General features: G+C 35.3%; 2 protein-coding genes across 2 annotated transcripts; one reads left to right on the top strand and one right to left on the bottom strand.

The window, feature by feature from the left end:
• Positions 1-22: 22 nt before the first annotated feature.
• LOC134281828 (very-long-chain (3R)-3-hydroxyacyl-CoA dehydratase 3-like) lies at positions 23-13846 on the top strand. Its single transcript, XM_062764266.1, has 10 exons — positions 23-112; positions 1793-1909; positions 2225-2395; positions 2853-2928; positions 3163-3273; positions 9875-10002; positions 10599-10711; positions 11116-11222; positions 12777-12908; positions 13197-13846. Exons 1-10 carry the CDS (start codon positions 23-25, stop codon positions 13283-13285), a joined length of 1134 nt encoding a protein of 377 aa, XP_062620250.1. The 3' UTR covers positions 13286-13846.
• A 3026-nt stretch (positions 13847-16872) lies between these two features.
• Positions 16873-20696, bottom strand: LOC134281827 (uncharacterized). The gene is made up of 4 exons (XM_062764265.1): positions 20265-20696; positions 19801-19935; positions 18749-18827; positions 16873-17541 (listed from the first exon to the last, which is right to left on the bottom strand). The coding sequence occupies exons 1-4, from the start codon at positions 20585-20587 to the stop codon at positions 17320-17322; spliced, it is 759 nt and encodes a 252-aa protein (XP_062620249.1). The 5' UTR covers positions 20588-20696; the 3' UTR covers positions 16873-17319.
• Positions 20697-22163: the final 1467 nt, after the last annotated feature.

Genomic DNA, 22163 nt, shown 5'->3' with positions numbered 1-22163 from the left:
CATTTTATACAACATGGCGCGCATGGCGGAAAGTGAGAGGTTGAGCCCCTTTGTATATTGGGGTCAGAAAACAGACCATGTCTCGTTGAAAATTGATCTGAAGGATGTTGTTGTAAGGCGTAAAAATTCTTTTAAACATAAACAAAATATTGTATATTTAACAGAGAAGTTTTAATCCCGATGCTAGTCGCTGGTAAATCAGCTGTTCAGAAAATTCATTTTTATCATGTTTTAAAAATCTTTTTTTTAGCTCACCTGATCCGAAGGCACAAGTGTATGGTGCAGTTCCCTATTGCATCATCGCACTATTGAGGTTTGGGTTGATAATGCAATGACACAATAATGCGATGTCAATGGTGTAATAACGATGAAGCGATGTTGCAATTATGCGATGACAATGGTGCGATTAGCACTATGGAGCGATGGTGTAATGATGCGATGGTACAATAAAGTGATATTCACTTTTACTCTATTGCACCATCGTCATCGCATTATCGTGCCATCGCACCATAGCTCCATCATCGTCGCTTCATCGTTATCACACCATTGTATTGTTGCACTATCGGCCTATTAGTGGACGCTCAATGTGGCGATAGTGAACTGCATCGCCCTATCCGGATTCCATACAAGTTAGCTTTTCTGATCACATTTTGTCCGTCCTTCTGTAAACTTTAAACATTTTACAACTTTTTAAGAACCACTGTGCCACTGTTAACCGAACTTTGCAAAAAGCATCTTTGAGTAAAGGGGAGTTTAAAATGTAAAAATGAAGGGCCAAGTCCCCTCACAAAGGAAGATAATTAAGAAAAGACAATTAGGGGGGGTGTCATTATAAAATCTTCTCAAGAACCACTGGGCCAGAACAGCTTAAACTAACGTGGAAGCATCCTGGGGTAGTGAAGATTCTAAATTGTACAAATCATGACCCCGGGGTTTGGGCGGGGCCACAATAGGGAATCAAAGTTTTACATAGAAATATGTAGGAAAAAAATTTAAAAATCTTCTCAAGAACCACTGGTCCAGAACAGCTGAAACTCATGTGGAAGCATCCTTGGGTAGTGTAGATTCAAAATTACACAAATGATAGCCCCCTCGGGTAGGGCGAGGCCACAAGAAATCAAAGTTTTACAATGAAATATTTGGGTTATTTTTAAAAATCTTTTTCTCAATAACTGCTGGTACAGAAAAGGTCAAATCTATGTGAAAGCATCCTGGGATAGTGTAGATTTTAAATTGCTAAAACCATGACCCAGGAGGTAGGGCGGGGCCATAATTTGGAATCCAAGTTTTACATCGAACTATATAGGAAAAAGTCTTTAAAAATCTTCTTCCCAATAACTACTGGACCAGAAAAGCTGAAACTTATGTGAAAACATCCTTGGGTAGTTCAGATTCTAAATTGTCAAACCTTGACCCCTGGTAATAGGGCGGGGCAACAATAGCGAACCCAAGTTTTAGATTGAAATATATAGGAAAAATCTTTAAAAATCTTCTTTTCAGGAAGTGCCAGGAACTACAGGACCATAACAGCTGAAACTTATGTGAAAACATCCTGGGTAGTGTAGATTCTAAATTGTTCAAATTATGATCCATGGGGTAGGGTTGGGTCATTATAGGTATTACAAGGGGGAAAATCTGGTAAAGAACAACATGGTCAAAGCTACTCAGGTGAGAGATGTGGCCCATGGGCCTCTTGTTAAGATAATCATTCTAAAAAAATCAGATGTATGTTCAGAATGTTTCTCTTGTCACTGGCGTAAAAGCTTTAAAAATGGAAAAAATTAATGCACAGGATCCCAAAGTCGATTTGACTGAAGATGGGTTAAAGTTTGAAGCTGATGGGATTGGTGTCAGGGGCAACAACTTTTATCAGCTGGATATAGAATTTTACCATCCTGTGGATCCAGACGTAAGGAACTGTTTTAATAGTTGTGATATCAAATCATATTATATACCTATTGTCATGGATAACATCAACAGCCACATTTAAAAATACTGAGTTAACCTGCAGTCCACTATTTGATTGTTAAAGGATAGGGTCATAAGACACACTTGGTCTCTAGAGTTGCTGAAAAATGATTTAAAAAAAAGGATTTCTGGGAAATGCACAAAATAAAGTCAGGTTTAGCAACATTGTGCTAACAATAGTTATAAAATAAATTTCTTTCAGATGTTATAATGAATATTTGAAGCTTAAATTCCATTATTTCTTTTGAATCTGCAGAAAAGTAGATACAGAGTGTTGAATAGGTGCATTGATTTTTACATCCAAAAGAAGGGGAGTGGAGAAGTGTGGCCACGTCTTACATACCAAAAACTCAAGTACCCCTGGCTTAAAATTGATTTTGACAAAGTTGCCTATGAAGATGAGTCAGAGTCAGAGGAGGAAGACAAGGTATTTTTTCTCCATGTTTTCAAGTTGAATCAGTTTAATATTTAAAAATGTTACTGTAAGATATAATGATAGAGGATTTTCTTGGCGGGTGTAAAATTTGGTGCTTTGCCTGCTCAAAGATATGCCAATAATTTTGGCGTAACTTATTTTAGTGGACACAGAGTTTCAGCTCTTTGCAGATTAACACTAAGAAGAGTATTGACTATTTTAGTGATTAAAATTTTAGCGGACTACCATCAAAACACCAGAATAAGCCAAAATTAGCACCCCACCAAAATAACCCACTATACAGTACTGTTTCAGTTAATTTCGAAAGACAATATTTAAATCTGTTCAGAAAAAGATCTGAGTAATTAGGAAGATGACCATTGATTAAGTCTTTATAAATTGATAGACTGAGTACAAGCTTAAAATAAAAATTCTGTTCCATAAACTTTTTTTTGTATATGTTTTTCAGGCAAAAAATATGTCTGAGGAAGATATTTTAAAACAGATTGAGAAAGAACTGGATTTAGATGCCGCTAAAAGCCCAGGTAAAAGTTTGATTACTTTATTCGGTATTGATATGTTAGATTTAGTTAATTAGTATTCTTGCAATTGGTTCATTCTGATGGTTTGATCTTTTTAATGTTCTCCAATGGTTGGGTTCTGTTTGAATATGACTTTTAATAAGTTTTTGGAATGTTTGCATTGTTGTCAGTTTTTACTGGGGTATGCTAAAAAGCAAATGCCTTCCCTTCTCTCTATCAGTTATGTATATTTTGTAGATGTACCTGATCTGAAGACAGCATACCTGTTTTTCTACAATCTTTTCCAGTTTGTTGGTTTCACCTTCATAAGTAGTGTTCTTATTGTAAATTTCTGCAGAGATAAACAAAGTAAGTAGCTTCAGCTAAATATCTACTTTTCAAAGCTTTGAGTTTATTCTGGTGACCTATTTGCTATCTGTTTTCATACTGCCAAAATAAATGCAATCTTTTAAAAAATCGACTTTACTCCTAGACATCAAGCAGTTGAACTGTTTGCCAAGCATGATTGTATAAAATTCTTTGAAAATCTCTTCTAATCATGGGTATTAAAGTAGTGAACAATTTCTTCAACAGAACTGTGACTGGTTGAATTTAAAATGGGGCATAATTGTTTGAAAATGTGAAAGGATGAATTTAAAGCTGACATGAATTCTTAAAAAACGCAACATTTTCATCTATGTACGACTTGTTTCATAACAACTATAGCCGTATTCCGCCATATTTCTTTCAGATACCTTGTCTCATTGTAACGATGTATACCCCAATGCGCTCGTTACACTTGTCGATTTTTTGGATTGGGTATCGACTTGCGCACATCTCCGATGGTAAAGCATATGAGAACACATGAGGTGATCAAGATATTTCAAAAACAAAATAATAAACAACATAATAATCATATTTTTGAATGATTATTGATTTGAATCAAAAGAAAAAAAATGCAAGTTTGGAAGAGAAATTTATATGCATGAGTACGTATTTTTACAGTGCGCCTATTTATGCAGAATAAACTTGAAATAAAAAGCAGTAAAAATTGCAAACACATTTTGAAATTATATCATTTGAATGGAACAAAACAACCAACGTCTTTGATTTGCAGGTCCTATGCAATTGATGCATATCGAGAAAACGCCTCGAACGCTATAAACGTACCCAAACCTGGTAATAAGGTCACTGCATCGGTTCGAAGATGTGCACAAGTCAAGTGATATACACCCTGAATTCCATTTATTGAAATATGCATCACAAAAAAGAAATAAACTCCATAAAAGCTCAATAGTAAACATTACTCCGTACACACTAGCACGACGATACACTTAGTCCGTGCTGATCAGATTTTGGTAAGGGAAAATATCAAAAGTGGAAAGAGAAGTTATTTGGTATTTGCGCGGCTGAAAGGGGGGGGGGGTATCATAACTGATGTTCATAAGCTATAATTGTGAATTGTTTATCTACATGTAGTTCTAATATACATTCTGTACAAAAAAATGTATATAGTCTGCAGTTGGTTTGCGTCGCAAAATTCATTTGTCAATTATAACTGATTATTTTAGTACTAATCTCAAATCTAAACCAAGTAATTTGATGTACGGCAATAATTTACTTCAAATCTTAAAAGCAATTAATCAGGATACAAATTTTCATGTGTACATCTATACATTCTTTAACACATACACACACGGAGAAAGGCCATCCCCTGTTCAGATTGACATTTAGGCATTTGATTTTTTGGACGGGGGGGGGGGGGGGCATACAAAAATAATTGACATGACCATTATTTAAATATTCTTGAAAGACAGACATTTCTGCCGAATTCAGTTTTGAGATTTTTTTAAAATGTGTCACTCCGTCCACAAAGTATATGCATTTTGAGGAATGTAACTGTTTTATAATTATGTTGTTACAGGAAGTATTTCGAGATTTCAGTATCCCTGCCTGATAGTCTATATATAGGTATTTTTTTTAAATATATAAATAATTTCTGTAGGTGAATTTGGGAGATAATTTTAAAAGCAAGGGTAGGGATACTTGACACTGGTTGAATACGGATAATTATTATTTATTCTTTTGTATACTGAACTCTCTCTTTCTCTCTGTAACCACCCGTTGTGGCAATGATAGGAATAAAATCCTACGCACTTTGTGTTGTACCATTTATCATGCCTTAGGACAGATCAAGGATTTTTTTTCAGGCGGGATGTCGAAAGTTCATAAATTGAATAATAATTTTACTTTGGACAGGAAATTAACCCAAACGCCCAAACTGAAAGATAAACTAGACGTACATGTATTATGAGCAATGAGCTCATACCCTGCCTCCCATATAGTTATAATGGCAAAGTCCATATTTCGCTAAACCCATACGTGTCAGATCAAAACGTAAAATAGGAGGTGCATAATGGTAATATGTAATAAACTTAAGATTCTTTGAAAGTTTCATTTAATTTTCTCTAAGTGGTATAATAGGATTTGCGGATAAGAGATGGGTACCCCAAAGCGTAACAGACAGACGAACGGACATAACGATTACTATATAACCTCCCACTTTTCAGGCGGGGGATATAATTAACGTGAAATATACATCACAGGAATGGGAACATTGGGAACTTTCTCGAATACCTTCTCAAACGTATGTGTCGAACTTGGACAACAGACAAGAGAATTTTTAAAATGCTAGTTTTAGGTAGAATGTGGAATTCTCACGAGTTTACTCTCTCTTCCTATATGCTTTTTCTAATAATCATTAATTATTTATGTCTAGAAATTTAATTCACATTAAATTCTATTTTCATTATCATTGTACCAAAGAATCAAACATGTTTATTATACCCCACGCGTGAGGTATAATGTTTTTGACCCGTCAGTCAGTCTTTTTTTTTTTTTTTTTTTTTTTTTTTGGTCAGTGCAACTTCTTATAAACCACTGTATAGAGTTTTGTCAAACTTTGCAGATATTTATAGGAGACAATGTGTGTGTAGATTTGCACATCACCAGGAAATTCCGAATTCTTTATTTTTCGGGAATTTCCGCACTTTTACATTTAGATTTTGACCATATCTTGAATAGAGGTGAGCAGTTTGTCAGAGCAACTCCTCATAAACCGCTGCAGACAACTTCGTCAAACTTTGCAGATATTTAGGACACAGTGTGTATAGATGTGCATATTACAAGGAAATTACGATTCCTTTATTTTTTTCTGGGAATTTCAGCACTTCGACTTTTGGGGGAGCGTGGGGTATGTGAACGTGCTCACTTTTTCTTTCATAGTGCATAAAATTATAACTTTAAATCAAATTATATTAGGTCTAATAAAGCCAATACACAGTATTTATTTGATAATAATTGATCATAAAGAAATCCAGTCTGTTTCAGACGTTTTTTTTTACATTATTTTAATGAGAGTGTTATGCATGTTTTATTACCCCCCCCGTATATCACGGGAAAATATCATCAAAAGGTGAATGATTCGTAATAATGCCCGCTTTTTTATGAATTTGATGAAGTTAAACCATGTGCTTAATCGTAAATTTTATTTACAACATGTACAGACAAGAGTAATGTTTATTTTTGAAAAAATTACTTGCATTTTTTTTTTCAATCAACCCCACTGAGCTTTCAACCTTTGATATTTTCCCTGACCAAATAAAATGATCGGCATGGGCCACGTGTGTCCAAGCATCTTTTACTGTTGAGTTAGCAATGGATTACATGACTTCTGAGATGCATTTTTCAATAAAAGTAAAATAGGATAATTCTTTCGACATGTGCACATCCCTGTAACGATAGCAGTAGTCAGGTAAATGTTTTTATCACTGCGTTTGACGCGTTTTCTCGACCTGCATAGGTGTTTGGTGTACATGTATGCATTCCTTGTTAGTTTATTTTCTATATTGCAGCAAATGCATTCAAAAATAATTTAATTCTCGGTATAGTTCTATTTTTAGGTCACCTGAGTAAACTCAGGTGACCTATTGCTATCCGTTTTTGTCCGTCGTCGTCCGTCGTCCGTCGTGCGCCGTGCGTTAACATTTGAACATTTTCAGCTTCTTCTCTGCAACCACTGACCCAATTTCAACCAAATTTGGCACAAAGCATCTATGGGTGAAGGGGAGCAAAAATTGTGAATTTCATGATCCCTGCCCCCCTGGGGCCTGAGAGGTGGGGCCAAAACCACTAAAATTAATGCAATCTTTAAAAATCTTCTTCTTTGCTCCTGGACATCATGCAGTCAAACTCTTTGCATGATTGTAATCAGCATTGAGTCCTCCACCAAAATTGTGAAATTCATGGCCCTGGGGTCAGGGGTTCTAGTGCTAGGGCGGGGCTAAATAAGTATATAGTGAAAAAGCATTATTTCTTTGAAAATCTTCTTCTCTGCTCCTGGGTATTAAATAAACCAACTAAGTACATAGTTATGATGAGCAAGGGTGCCTCTACCAAAATTGTGAATTTTATGGCCCCAAGGTCAGGTGTTCTGGTGTTAGGGTGGGGCTCTATTGATTATATAGTAAAAATACATGATTTCTTTGAAAAATCTTCTTCTTTGCCCCTGGGTATTAAATAAACCAAGTAAGTAAAAAGTTATGATGAGCAAGAGTGCCTTTACCAAAATTGTGAATTTTATGGCCCCAGGGTCAAAGGTTCTGGTGTTGGGGGGGGGGGGGGGGGCTCTATTGATTATATAGTGAAATTACATGAATTCTTTGAAAATTTTCTTCTCTGCTCCTAGGTATTGAATAAACTAACCAAGTGCATAGTTATGATGACAAAGAGTGCCTCTACAAAAATTTTGAATTTTATGTCTCCAGCATCAATGGTTCTGGTTGGGGAGGGGGGGGGGTTATTGCTTATAAAGTGAAAGTACATGAATTCTTTGAAAATCTTCTTCTCTGCTCCTAGGTATTAAATAAACTAACTAAGTACATAGTTATGATAAGCAAGTGTTCCCCAACCAAGATTGTGAATTTTATGGCACCAGGGTCAAGTGTTCTGGTGTGTGTGTGTTTGGGGGGGGGGGCTCTATTGATTATATTGTGAAAATATGTGAATTCCTTGAAAATCTTCTTCTCTGCTTCTAGGTATTATATAAACTTACTAAGTGCATAGTTATGATGAGCAAGTGTGCCAACCAAAATTGTGAATTTAATGGCCCTATCATCAAGGGTTCTGGTGTTGGGGGGGGGGGGCTCTATTGATTATATAGTGAAATAAGATGAATTCTTAGAAAATCTTCTTCTCTGCTCCTTGGTATTAAATAAATTATCTACGTGCAAAGTGATGATGATCAAGAGTGCCTCAACAAAAATTGTGAGTTTTATGGCCCCAGGGTCAAGGGTTCTGGTGTTGGGGGGGGGGGGGGGCTCTATTGATCATATGGTGAAAATATGTGAATTCCTTGAAAATCTTCTTCTCTGCTCCTAGGTATTATATAAACTAACTAAGTGCATAGTTATGATGAGCAAGTATGCCTCAACCAAAATTGTGAATTTAATGGCCCTATCTTCAAGGGTTCTGGTGTTGGGGGGGGGCTATTGATTATATAGTGAAATTAGATGAATTCTTAGAAAATCTTCTTCTCTGCTCCTTGGTATTAAATAAATTATCTAAGTGCAAAGTGATGATGAGCAAGAGTGCCTCAACAAAAATTGTGAATTTTATGGCCCCAGGGTCAAGGGTTCTGGTGTTGGGGGGGGCTCTATTGCTCATATGGTGAAAATACATGAATTCTTTGAAAATCTTCTTCTCTGCTCTTAGGTATTAAATAAACTAACTAAGTGCATAGTTATGATGAGCAAGAGTGCTTCTACAAAAATTGTGTATTTTATGGCCCCAGCGTCAATGGTTCTCGTGGGGGGGGGGGACTTTATTGATTATAAAATGAAAATACATGAATTCTTTGAAAATCTTCTTCTCTGCTCCTAGGTATTAAATAAACTAAGTAAGTGCATAGTTATGATGAGCAAGAATGCCTCTTCTAAAATTATGAATTTCATTGCCCCAGGGTCTGGGGTTCTGGTGTTAGGGTGGGGCTCTATTGATTATATAGTGAAAAACATTAAATCTTTGAAAATTTTCTTCTCTGTCTCCGGGCCTGAAGCAGATGAACTACATATATAGTTAAGATGGGCAAGGGCCCTAATCTTGCAGAATTGTGAATTCAATGCCCCAGGGTCAGGGGTGGGGGGGGTTCTACTTATATACTGAAAATGAATTAATTGTTTGAAATCTGGTCCTTTATATATATATAAAACATTTATTTACTTTTTATAGGCAATTTTAAGGATGCCTTTTAAAAATATTATTTGTGCAACCTAGGGTCAGGGGTTTATGTCAGAGTTTTAGGGGCACTACTGATTATTTATGAATATTACTGATTAGTTGGAGTGCATTTTTGTTCCCCTACCCTGTGTATGGGTATTCAGTAACCAAGCTAAGCAACTGCTAAGTTTATTGTTATGATGATCAATGGTGCCTCTTTCAAAATTGTGAATGCCATATAGCATCTGGCTTAAAACATGAATCAAATTCAATACACTGTTACTGGAAAGTTGTTGCATAATGCTCAGGTGACCTATAAGGCCCGTGGGCCTCTTGTTTGTTGAATTTTTACTTTTGAAACGTATTTGGTCAGTTTATGGACTTCTAAAAACTTTGTTATCGGAGATGTGTACATGTCGACAGTCAGGCTAGAAAATCACTCAAGTGAAGCAATCGTACAAGGCTATATATAGCAGGTACAGGTGACCAAAAATTTTCAATTGAATATGGCGGAATCGAAGAAATATGGCGGACAAAGGCGTACAGGAATGTAGTAAGTCGTACAAAGATGAAAAATGATGGCTTTTTAAGAGTTCATGTCAGCTTTAACATTGGGCAAAGATAATCCTGTTTTATATAGTATTTCAAGCTTTACATCTACACTGTACTTATAATTAATTTTGATTGGTTACAGTGGCAATGACATCAAGCTTCAGTCTGGTTGGAAATCCTCTGATGGTTTGTCAGACAGCAGCCATCATGGAAATACTTCATCCTATGTTAGGGCTGGTCAAATCAAGTGCAGTAGCCCCTTTAATGCAGGTATAACTCAAATGTAAGATGATTGCTTTGAAGATTATGCTGTGAAATGGAAAATTTTCATGGGGTTTTAATTTTCGTTGTTTTCAAGGTGTGAAGAGACCCACAAATTTATGTCCACCATGAAATGTAAAATGTTATATATATACCTAAACAATTCTTCATTCGTGAAATAAAATCCCCACAAACCAAGAGTTTTTCCTCAAACTGCAAAAATTTGCCCCCATGAAAATATGTTATTTAACAGTTTTTTTTTCATTTTGAAGACTCTTTGAACATTTAATCATAGTGAAAAGTCCATGTTTACCTATCCAGAAGTTTACTTCATGTAATTCATAAAATTTTTAGGGAAATATTTTGTTTCTGTAAGTTTTAAAGTCATGTATTTGGCTACAAAATGAATGATTTTTTTTTCCTCCAAAAAGATTTGTGTTTAAATTGATGAATAGGAGTTTCTGACGAAAGGAAAAAAAACATTGAATTTTTATTTTATTGGGTAGTTTCAGTGATGAGTCATCTATGGATGGAAATTTAACAAATAATTTTGATGTAGTAATATGATATTAATCATATGACTAATAATCTCAATTTATTTACAGGTCCTAGGGAGAAATTTTATACTATTTGTTATAATTCTTCATGAAGAGAACATACAAACTGCACCAATAGTGTTTTTCTTGCTCCTGACGTGGAGTTTGATAGAGGTTGTTAGGTAAGTATCCCACTTTGCTATTTTTGATGGTTCAGTTCAGAGCATGATAATGATGTTAGCAGATTTCTAAAGGTTTATCTGAATCAGGTAAACTTGGTACCTTTGGCTCACAGATTATTGAGATATATACAGTAGTATTCAATCAACATTTAGGCCTTCTTTTTTTCCGGTCAGCTAAAGCAGTCCTTCATTTACAGTTTATTTGATTTGTGTTGGAATCTTTGATGTTTTTTTGTTGTTATATGAATGATGTTAATGAAAAGATAAAAATTTGCCCAATTGAAAGTGCAATTTTGTAAATGGTATATGAATAGGATATTGTTGCTTTCTTTTTGTATATATTATTAATTTTGTCTCCTATCCATATAATCAAAACTTAGCTGTGATATTCTATTTTTTCCCAGATATCCATTTTACATGTTAGCAGTTCTAAATCAAAAAGTTTACATAGTCACCTGGTTGAGGTATACAATGTGGATGCCACTTTATCCTCTTGGTATATTTCTAGAAGGTAATCTCTTACTAAGCTCTCAATATTAGTGTGATTTCTTATGCAAAAACAGAGGAAAGAATATTAAAAATTACAGATCAAATATTGGGCAGTTTTCCACTGCTCCAGGTCTCATACTTCCTTATCAATTCCCTAAATAAGTTATACTAATTATCTGAATTTTGAATTTTCTCACAACAATACAAATAGGAATAAAATTCTAAAAAGACAACAGAACACAGTTTTTAGCTCACCTGAGCTGAAGGCTCAAGTGAGCTTTTCTGATCACATTTTGTCCGTAGTCCGTCCGTCCGTCCGTCTGTAAACTTTTCACATTTTCAACTTCTTCTCAAGAACCACTAGGCCAATTTTAACCAAACTTGGTACAAAGCATCCTTGGGGGATGGGGAGTTTAAATTGTTAAAATAAAGGACCAGGTCCCCTTCCAAGGGGAGATAATCAAGAAAAGACAAAAATAGGGTGGGATCATTAAAAAATCTTCTCAAGAACCACTGGGCCAGGAAAGCTGAAACTTATGTGGAAGCATCCTGGGGTAGTGTAGGTACATGTATTAAATTGTTAAAATCATGACCCCCGGGGGTAGGGCGGGGCCACAATAGGAAATCCAAGTTTTACATAGAAATATATAGGAAAAATCTTTAAAAATCTTATTTAAGAACCAGTGGGCCAGTAAAGCTGAAAATAATATGGAAGCATCCTGGGGTAGAGAAGATACTAAATTGTAAAAATCATGACCCCCGGGGGTAGGGCAGGGCCACAATAGGAAATTCATGTTTTACATAGAAATATATAGGAAAAATCTTTTGAAAATCTTCTTCTCAAGAACCAGTGGGCCAGAAAAGCTGAAACTTATGTGGAAGCATCCTGGGGTAATGAAGAATCTAAATTGAAAAAATTATTATCCCTGGGGGTAGGGGCGGGGCCACAATAGGAAATCCAAGTTTTACATAGAAATAATAAGAAAAATCTTTAAGAATCTTCTTCTCAAGAACTATTTGGCCAGAAAAGCTGAAACTTATGTGAAAGCATCTAGGGGTAGTGTAGAATCTTAATTGTTAAAATCCTGACCCCCCGGGGTAGGACGGGGCCACAGTAGGAAATCCAAGTTTTACATAGAAATACATAGGAATAATCTTTAAAAATCTTCTTAAGAACCAGTGGGCGAGGATAGCTGAAACATATGTGAAATCATCCTGGGGTAGTGTAGATTTTACTTATTTGATTAAATTTATTGCCTGGCCATGAACATTCTGGACAACCCTTGTAGTTCATCATGTATAAAAAAAAAATAATAAAAAAACAAAAAAACTAAAAAAAAGAACATGCTATGAGTTTCATGATTGCAAGATTTCAAAGCTATTTACACAAAAGGTTTTCTCTTAATAAGTATTCTTTTGAATAAATTACCCCACAACCATTAATTTCAATGTCTACAATGATATAAATTCTTTAAAGTGTCATTACTTATTTGTATCCAAAAAAAAGAAGCAGTATGCTGACATATCCTAGAAAAGTGATCTTTATTAAAGTAATACTACATTAATGCCTTTACAGGTGCTGTAGTGATTTTATCCATTCCATTATATGAACTATCAGAGAGGTTCTGTCTGTTTCTACCTAACAGTGTCAACATGGCATTTTATTTCCCATGGTTTCTGTACGCATATCCACCAGTTCTTCTATTAGGTAAGACTTTGGTTCTCTCCTGTAAAACACTGTATAAACGCAGAATACCTTATTAAGTCCGTTTTCTACAGTTAACTGATTAAATGTGATTGATGATTGAAAGCCAAATATGATTTATAATTGTAGTTTGTAAAGGCTAGTCATGATAAATTATTAAACAGTTCTTCATCCACAAAATGAAATCCCCTCAAACCAGTATTTTTTACTCATATCACAGAAATTCAACTGCAGGAAAATATGTGATTTTACAGAATTAATGCTTCATGATTTAATGCTTCTATTTTTCAGCTGGATATTACATGCTCAAGTACATGCACAGCCAAAGAAAGAAAGTGTTAGGTGCCACATCAACTTCAAAATCCAAAAAGACATCATGAATCAATGTCCCCTGAACAGCAATCACTCTGTCTCATTTCTTAAGCTTTAATTTTTTAAAATTCTGTTTGGTTCCATGAAGATTGGTTATAATAATTAACATAAATAGGAAATCCGAATAATATGAGTACTGTAGGTCACTTAATTTTTGCGACACCTTATTTTTCGCGAGATAGTCATTGACTCTTACCGAGACAAAATTTTCACGAATTGTGGTCATTGCTCTATATATTTTTTGGAATTCTATTATACGCAAGAATGAAATTTTTGCGAGCATACCATCTAGCGTAATTACGCGAAAATAAAGTTCTCACAAATAAAAAGTGATTTATAGTATTTTTATTCCTCTTTTAATACTGATGAATTTTACAATATTTTCTATTACACACAGTATGTAAGTCATGAGCTGTTTCATTTACTGAAGTATTACAAGTTTAGAGTAAATGTTGTGATGTTTGTGCATTGTCTTATAAAATAAGCAATTGGTATGCTGGATATAAGTTTTTTTTAATTTTGTATTTGTAAATTAGTAAGAATAAAAAAAAAATCTGGTCATTACATGACATGTTTTAGTAGAGCTTGGTCTTGATTTTTTTTTCAAAGTTTTAAACTGAGATATCATTAAAACATTTATAAAAGCTGTCTAGTTACAACTTTTATCATATATGCGTTTGAAGTGACATCTAATGCCCTGTTCACACGACAAGTTTAATTCGCAGTAAATTAATGCGAAGTAAACTAATGCGAATCAAACTAATGCGAATTAAATTGCGTTCACACGACAGCTAATGCGAAGTAAACTAATGCGAATTAAAATTTTACTTCGACAGTCAGGCGTCAGTAAGGCTATTATGACGTCATTTGCAAATCACGTACGTCACCTTATGCAGAAGCAGATGCATTTGACATAATGTCACAGTGTCTGTACACATATTTTAGTGATTAACACAATTTTTCATAGTTTTTCACTCAAAAATAGCACAAGTACTTGAAGCCGACCACCGACATGACGCATCGACTTAATTGTGCCATTACGCATGCCCCAAAATTTAATTCGAATTAGCTTCGCTTAGCGTTCACGGAGATAATGCGAAGTAATTTAATGCGCAGTAAACTAATTTGAATTAAACTAATTCGCATTAAATTCTCCGTGTGAACGCTAAGCGAAGCTAATTCGCAGTAAACTTACGTTTAATTCGAATTAAACTCTCCGTGTGAACAGGGCATGAGTACCATGGATGTGTTGAATTTAGTTGGAAGTTTCAACATTATGTTACCTCCAGTATCTAGAATTCTTGTACATCTGGTTTCTACCAACTTTGACCGTTCACGGTAGCCTAGTGGTAGAGCGTTCGCTCCGTGATCGGGAGGCCCGGGTTCGATTCTCAATCGCGGCGCCGCGTCAAACCTAAGACGTAAAAATAGGTAGTGACTGTTCCTTCGCCAAGCGCTCGGCATCAGAAGTGAAAGTCACGGGTCTTTCGGATATGACCTTATAAACGTAGGTCCCGTGTCACGGTAAGCGCTGGCACAATAAAGAATCCTAACTGCTCAATGGCCCTGAGTGCCGAGTATAGGTCTAAATTTGAAGCCCTTCACCGGCATACGGTGACGTCTCCATATGAGTGAAAAATTCTCGAGAGGGACGTTAAACTATATACAATCGATCAATCAATCTACCAACTTTGAGATAACCAGATTTGAGTGTACCAGGTACTTAAATCTGGTTATCTCAAAGTTGGTAGATTGATTGATTGATTGATTGATTGTATATAGTTTAACGTCCCTCTCGAGAATTTTTCACTCATATGGAGACGTCACCGTATGCCGGTGAAGGGCTTCAAATTTAGGTACTCGAAAAAAGAAGACCCAATTAATGAAATAAATCAGACTAATAACCCAGTATGGGATGTAAAATTCACTGTAAAAAAATAACTAGTTAATGTCACGAAGAAAACTAGTAGATTCACTGTCCATACAATCACTACCTTAATAGTAGTTTTACTAATCTCAGCGAGATGGGTAGAGACTGAAAATTTGGACTGACGTCTACTTATGAGTAACTTTCACTAGGTATCTAAGTATCTATACGACCCCCGCTCCACAACTCACTATCTTAACCAGTAAACTAAAAGTTTACTAATCACGACCAATGCTTTACGAAACACACTATTTAAATTCACTAGGTTTTTCTCTCAGTGTTTACATAGAGGAAGAAACCTACTAAAATATGAAAGAAGGGCAGTAATAAATCAAGTGTCAGAGTGTTAAAGCTAAGCCCATGAGTTTCTTTTTAACAATCGCAAACACTATGCAATAAATTTACTGAATAATAAGCTAAAGTAAATAATGAGTCGGTGTATAATTTATATTTTGGTTTTTGCATTCATATTTTGTACATCTTGATTGATTTGCATCACATACCATGAAAGAGGGAATCTAGGAAACATGTTTGGTAAATTATATTTCCTAAAATGTTTTCCTTGTAAACAGAGTAAATCTTGGGAAAAATTTAAATATGTATAGAATGAACTTATAGACAGATTACAAATATTGAGAATACTACTAGCGTTGTCACATCGAGGTGATTTCTCTTCTTTTTCATGACTCTTGAAATTCTTTGGATGATTTTTGAAGTATGTACTGTGTTGATTATTACTTGGAAGCCATTGACTTTTAGAAGGAATAATAATAAAAAGAGAAAGAAATGTGTATATGCCAATGCATAAAGGGACGACCATTTGATTTTGAGGGGGGAGGGGGGGGGGGGGCTGGCAGATAATGTTTAAAATAAATAATCTGTCCTCGACTGGACAAGAAATAAATAATCCATCCCTGAGCAGTGCTCCCACGACCCACGATTATTAGACTTTGATATTTTGTTTTGCTTGTCAGATTTTTTCAGTGAAAAGGAAAAGAAATAATGTCTTTGATCTTGTTGGAAATAAAAAAATCTGCCCTTCACCGACATGAGGAGTTGCGGATAAGAGGTGGTTATCCCAAAGCGTAAAAGACGGACTGACATCCCGATCAGTATATTATACCCTCCCACTTTTCAAGCGGTGGTATAAGGATAATCGCTTAGAACAAAAATAACACTCTATGCCATTTTTAAATAAAATGCTTTCTTTGGTTGTTGATATGCCTCAGTCGTTACAGAACAATCCGCATTTTATTGTTTATAATCAATAAATATTCAGTATTGTATAATATACATTTATTGACTGAGTTCGAGGGCAACATACCTTTCACTTTATTTTTTAACATACATGTATTTTGTGCTGTCTTCCATGTTGTAACATCAGGTCCGTCAATTTAAAACAACTACGATTGAAAATGAGATTAAGCTCTATCCATTCTGTGACGTAAGCGGTCCAACATCTTATCGACCGGTCCACATCGAATTTTTATGCCCGCACAGCAAAAAATGATAAATGTTAGACTTTTTTCGTATAGATTTGAATAGGAACAAATTTTCAAGGGTATAACAATTTTAAATGTACGCCAGTCTATGTTCAATCGATAGAAGAACCCATGAGCATATATGTCCGCCACATTTATAACTGGAGACCGCCAGATATTTCCTTTTCTTAAAGACACCTACCGGCTTCCGTAGTTTGCAGATTCTGCAATTTCAACAAGTCTGTTAACTGTTTTTTTCTTTTTCATGCTTATTTGTTTTTTTATTATTAACTTAAAAATACAAAGTAACATGTGTAATTGTGCATCACGATGAATATGAATGTTACAACACAAAAGAACACGAACATATGTACATGTACAATAATTAAAAAAAATCTGCTCTTAATACCAGTTGATAATGATATGATTTTTAAGTTAACTACTAGTGAATAAGGCAATGAGGTATTTTATGAAATACTATGGAAGAAATACAATTATATCATATCACAAGATGAGGTTTTTCAACCTAAGTACGCAAAAGAAAAGTAGCTATTGCACTTCTTTGACTTAGTATAGTAATGAAACACGCACAAAATGGTCTTAAAGTTGAACAAGTGCGCTTCTATCACTACCATCATACTATCTGGGAAGATCGCTCAGGCGTACTACCAGAACTTCTAATCGAAAAGGATTCATCCAGAAAAAAATGGGACGAGCCGAATTCTCTTCCTTTTCGTAATAACACAGACCCGGTTTCTGTACCGTCATGTTTCAGTTCCGTAATTATACTTTTGGCTCTGTACCCATTCATCACTGCTAATGCTGCTGTTGTTAAAGCAATGAACCAGCTAGTCACCTGAAAAATAATTTTAAAAAGTTTAAGTCACTACTACGTCTACAAAAATATATAAAAGAGACCGCGGCATTTAATATTTGCAATTATTATAAACATAACATATATAACTTTGCTACTTTGTAGCATGGACAGATTCTTTTTTTTAGTTTTGGCGATACCATACCACTCTACCATTGTGATATGAAACATAGTTTTGTCAGTCTAGTTTTGCCCCCCCCCCCCCTTCCCCCGATACACCGTTATTTTAATGTCCATCACTTTTTTCCCCAAGAAACTACTGAGTATGCTACCTGGTAACAATGTTCATGTCTTTTTTCAATGGCACTTCTTTCGGTTATAAAATTTTTAACCCATAGTTCACCTGATGTCATTATATTATGGTTGAAAAAAAATACCGAAACAGGTACAAGTACCCATGTTTTTATTGTCAGTTTTGTCACTTTCAATTTATGATATAAATGTATCAATGTTGAATAAATGTATGGTCGTTTTTAATTGGAGAAATCCTCTTATCTAGGGGGGGGGGGGGGGGGGGGGTGTTCGAGTTTTTTAAAATTTATTTCTTTTCTATTAACCCCCACCCTTTTCCCCCAAAATCATTAGTAATAATTATTCTGCTTGTAAAATAAGGAAGGGCATCAATATTATACTGATTACAAAGAAAGAAAAAGTCCAAAAGAAGACGTTTGTGAAATAGTAATTGCTTTAATACTTCTATGTATATTCAAGTTTTAATAAAATCAAAGCAATAAAACGTACACTGGCAAGCTTCCTTCTCTATAACAGTATCTTAGGAACCCAAACTGTAATCACGATAAACAAATAATGAAAAGATCTCGATGATATTTTACCTTCCTGTTGACGTGACATTGTCTTAATTAAGAAGCCAGCTTCTATACTATCACCAACGAGTAAAAAATTAATGAATATGTCACCCTTCCAGACTGTGAGGACATTGATTTTTACTTTAATTAAAAGAAGTCAAGCAAAACAATCATACTTCATACTCTCTTAGGAAAAACACCTGTATCCTGTTTTTCAATTAAAAAAAAATAATTTTACATTTAACATTAATCCGGAAGACATGCTCCTATGGAAGAAACTGAATAAAACAACCTTATGGGAATGGATAAAAACCTAGAAGACCTATGCAAATGTAGATCAAATCAAACCATATAGGTGCAGGAGAAGCATCACTGATACGTACCTCTGTAATTTTCATGTACCTATAGAAGTCTTCCTTTCCTTTCAGCGTTGTCCATTGCATGTCCTCCAATTCTGAACAACTAATATTGATTAAGTGTTAATCTTTATTTTGCATTATCAAATTCATTGGGTGCTACACCTATTATGGTACCAATCCATCTAGCATCGGGGTGAGGGGGGGGGGTGTCTTAATTTAGTTATGTTATTAAATGTAGATAGAAAGCCCCCCCCCCCCCTTCCGCTGCACGTTTCGTTGCAGTAAAAAAATATATAAAATAAAAATAATACGACTTTCGTGGGTTTTTTTTCAGGTAAGTTGAATACATGTATTTTTTCTGGCTGGTCCCCACTTTCAAAACCAATGATACGTCACTGGCACCCAACCACCCACACCGTTTTAGGGGGTGGGGTGGGGGGGGGAATGCACACTTCTTAACATTCCAAGTGTTTCATTATCATGTAAATACAGAAATAAAATGTTGAAGAACTTTATATACTAGCACTTTTCCTATACCTGTCATATTATTATTGTTCATCTAACCGTAAAACCATTACATTCCAGATAGTATTTTATTTGAGTTGTGTATTGCAAATTCTTTCTGACAAAATGCATCACCCACAACCCATCCATGTCATTTTTGATTTCATCTTTGTAGGAATGTTTTAGATTAGGACCTTTGCAGACGCCCGACGACCAGACCTTGAAACATGCCAGATCTGTACTGTATACCATAACAGAAAATGTAGCAACCACTGCAACTTGTATTGCACAATATCTTTACAAATTGATGACTATATATATGCATAGTGAATTTAGGGTCATGACTTTATAATATTTATCAGAGAAATTGGGGGGGGGGGGGGGTGAAGGGGCTTCAAATTCTTCCTAATGAAAAGAAATCTATTTCACACGATTTCATTCAGGCTTCTAAGTACTTTTTCATTATAAGACATGATAGTTGATGTTTATTTGAATTGCAAATTACTTTCTCGTGTCATCCTTCATTTCAAACAAATTAAATTACACTTCAAAGGTTAATTCTTTTCGTTTACCTGTATGGTACCTGAGACTGTAGATTTGTACAGAATTGATTTAATCCCGTGGTAAGCATCCCGCTGGAGACTAGTAACGCTAGACTTATACAACCATGAAGTATGCATCCGAACAAAAGGGCAGGTAAAGACTGTCTACAAATCAAAGATTGTCAAAGATCAGGCAAAAATAATGAACCATAGTAAAAGCCATTAAATTAAAGCATGCCACTGCATGCATGTTTATATAAACAACTTTGGCCCTTTTCACAGTATTAAATAAACCTTTAATGCTGGCCATCACCCAATATTTAAGGTTTATACAGTTATAAACCCTTAATAATTTTAAACAGTATATATATTTTATCGAACAGATGAACATGCATATACTACAGAAACCGAGGACTTGTTTAATTAAGCACAGGTGATAAATTAAACCCATAGTGACCTTTTCACAGGTAAATAAAACATGCATAACGATTTACATTTTACCGTCGAGCTCCTCCATTTGTAAATAAAACCAAATCCAAATAAAAGCATGAATGGTAGCCACTACGGGGGCATAAGTAGCCACATGACACTGGATGGGTTTGCCCCATGTAGATCCACTCCAATCTAAGACAACAGTACTGTTATCGTTCGTGTTCACTGTCACTGACAAGTCGGCATGGAGTATACACTCGAAATTGAAGAAGTTAAAAGTCCAACCGCTTGGAATACAGGCACATAATGAGAGAATGAACACTATTCCATTCACAAAGATCTGAGAAAACCTAAATTTATGCCTCCTTGGTAGCTTATCCAGCATTTTGGCGGCTCAGCTGTGTCACCGGCACATGGTGCGTTCTGTTTGGTGAATGGCAAGGTCGCGCAGCTGATCAAAACGTCGTCGATTATTTTGCTCATTGACCTTTACTTTTTTAAAAGGGTGTTGACGATATTTAAATTTATGTGCTTATAACTACAGGCATTTGATCTTCAGTTTAACGATATGGATGTGATGCATTTAATAGCTGCATGTAATAAAATACATGGTGTACTTTTTAAAAAATTGACGAAGTCGTGCTACAAAAAAGTCGAGGTTGAAGCATTTTGATAAATGAAATGATGTTGACTTGGTCGTGCATGATTCAAAAGCCTGTAAAACACAGAATTGTTTTGAACACAATTTTAAATGAAGCGTAAAGTTATTTTAAACATTTATATGAATTTTAAATATGGTAGTAAAATGTCAACACTGGCAATCACGGGCCTAGCCTCTATATCTTGAAAATCATCCTTTTAGTTTACTTTACATAATTACAATATCACACTCGCAGGTGCGTAGCATCGTTTTTGAAAGTGAGGGGGGGGGGGGGGCAGCCAGAGAAAATGTTTTTTTTACTTACCTGAAAAAGTTGACAAGCAATAAAAAAAAAAGGGAAAAAGTTGCCCAAAGTCGAAAATCCTATTTCGTTGGGGGGGAGGGTAAACTTTTTTCTCAGTGTCAACTACTTTCAGTACCCATTAAAAAGGGGGGGGGGGGGGCAACCAGGCTTTCTATTAACATTTCCTATAGTATCAATAAGGTTGGGAAAAAGGGGGGGGGGCAGCCCCCCCCCCCCCTGTTGCTACTCCCCTGTACTCCTATTTCAAATATCTGAAGTGCAATATTCATTTTACTACATAGAATGCTATCGCCCATAATTTTGTGTGACTACATATACCCCCTGTCAAATCATCAGGGTATGGAAAGATGGTGAAGAAAAATTTAATCTAACTAGTGCTAATTGTAACGGGGACCGTTACAGATGTTCCCCAAACGCTCCAAAACTCCCTTTCATAGTCATATTCCCTGTAAGCGTAATTAAATAAGACAAACTCTATGTATTTGATACTTTAACAACGTTTAACCAGAAGTGTACCATGTTCATTCAAATTTTATCATTGCACACTTGCACATGTGAATGCATGTGCGTATTGACAATATCATATTCTCTACACAATCTGTGAATTTTAATATGCTAAATATTAAAGTATTCAATCCAAAAGTATTAAAAAAAAACGCTCATTCAAGTGTATTTTTGATTTTACCCATTTCACATGCACGCACGTGCATACATGAGCATGATGACCATACCTTCTTGTAAAAGTCTATTACATCTATCTATGTTCTAAATCTCATTCCGTTTGGTTGAAAACCAATTGAGTTACAGCTGTTTAAAGTTTCAGGAAATCAGATTGCAGGGCACGTTCAAGCACATGTATGCATGTGCATGGTGACCAAACCATCTTGTAGAAGTCCACTATATATATCTATGTTCCAAATCCCACCTTGTTTGGTTGAAAACCAAGGGAGTTATAGCTGTTTAAAGTTTCAGCCAATCAGAATGCAGCGCACGTAC

Source organism: Saccostrea cucullata, unplaced genomic scaffold, assembly GCF_032062105.1.
Source record: "Saccostrea cucullata isolate Sc308-1 unplaced genomic scaffold, CSIRO_AGI_Scuc_v1 ctg5462, whole genome shotgun sequence".
Classification (NCBI taxonomy): Eukaryota; Metazoa; Mollusca; class Bivalvia; order Ostreida; family Ostreidae; genus Saccostrea; species Saccostrea cuccullata.
The sequence above is the reverse complement of the archived record's forward strand: the minus strand, read 5'-3'. Positions and strand labels throughout refer to the sequence as shown.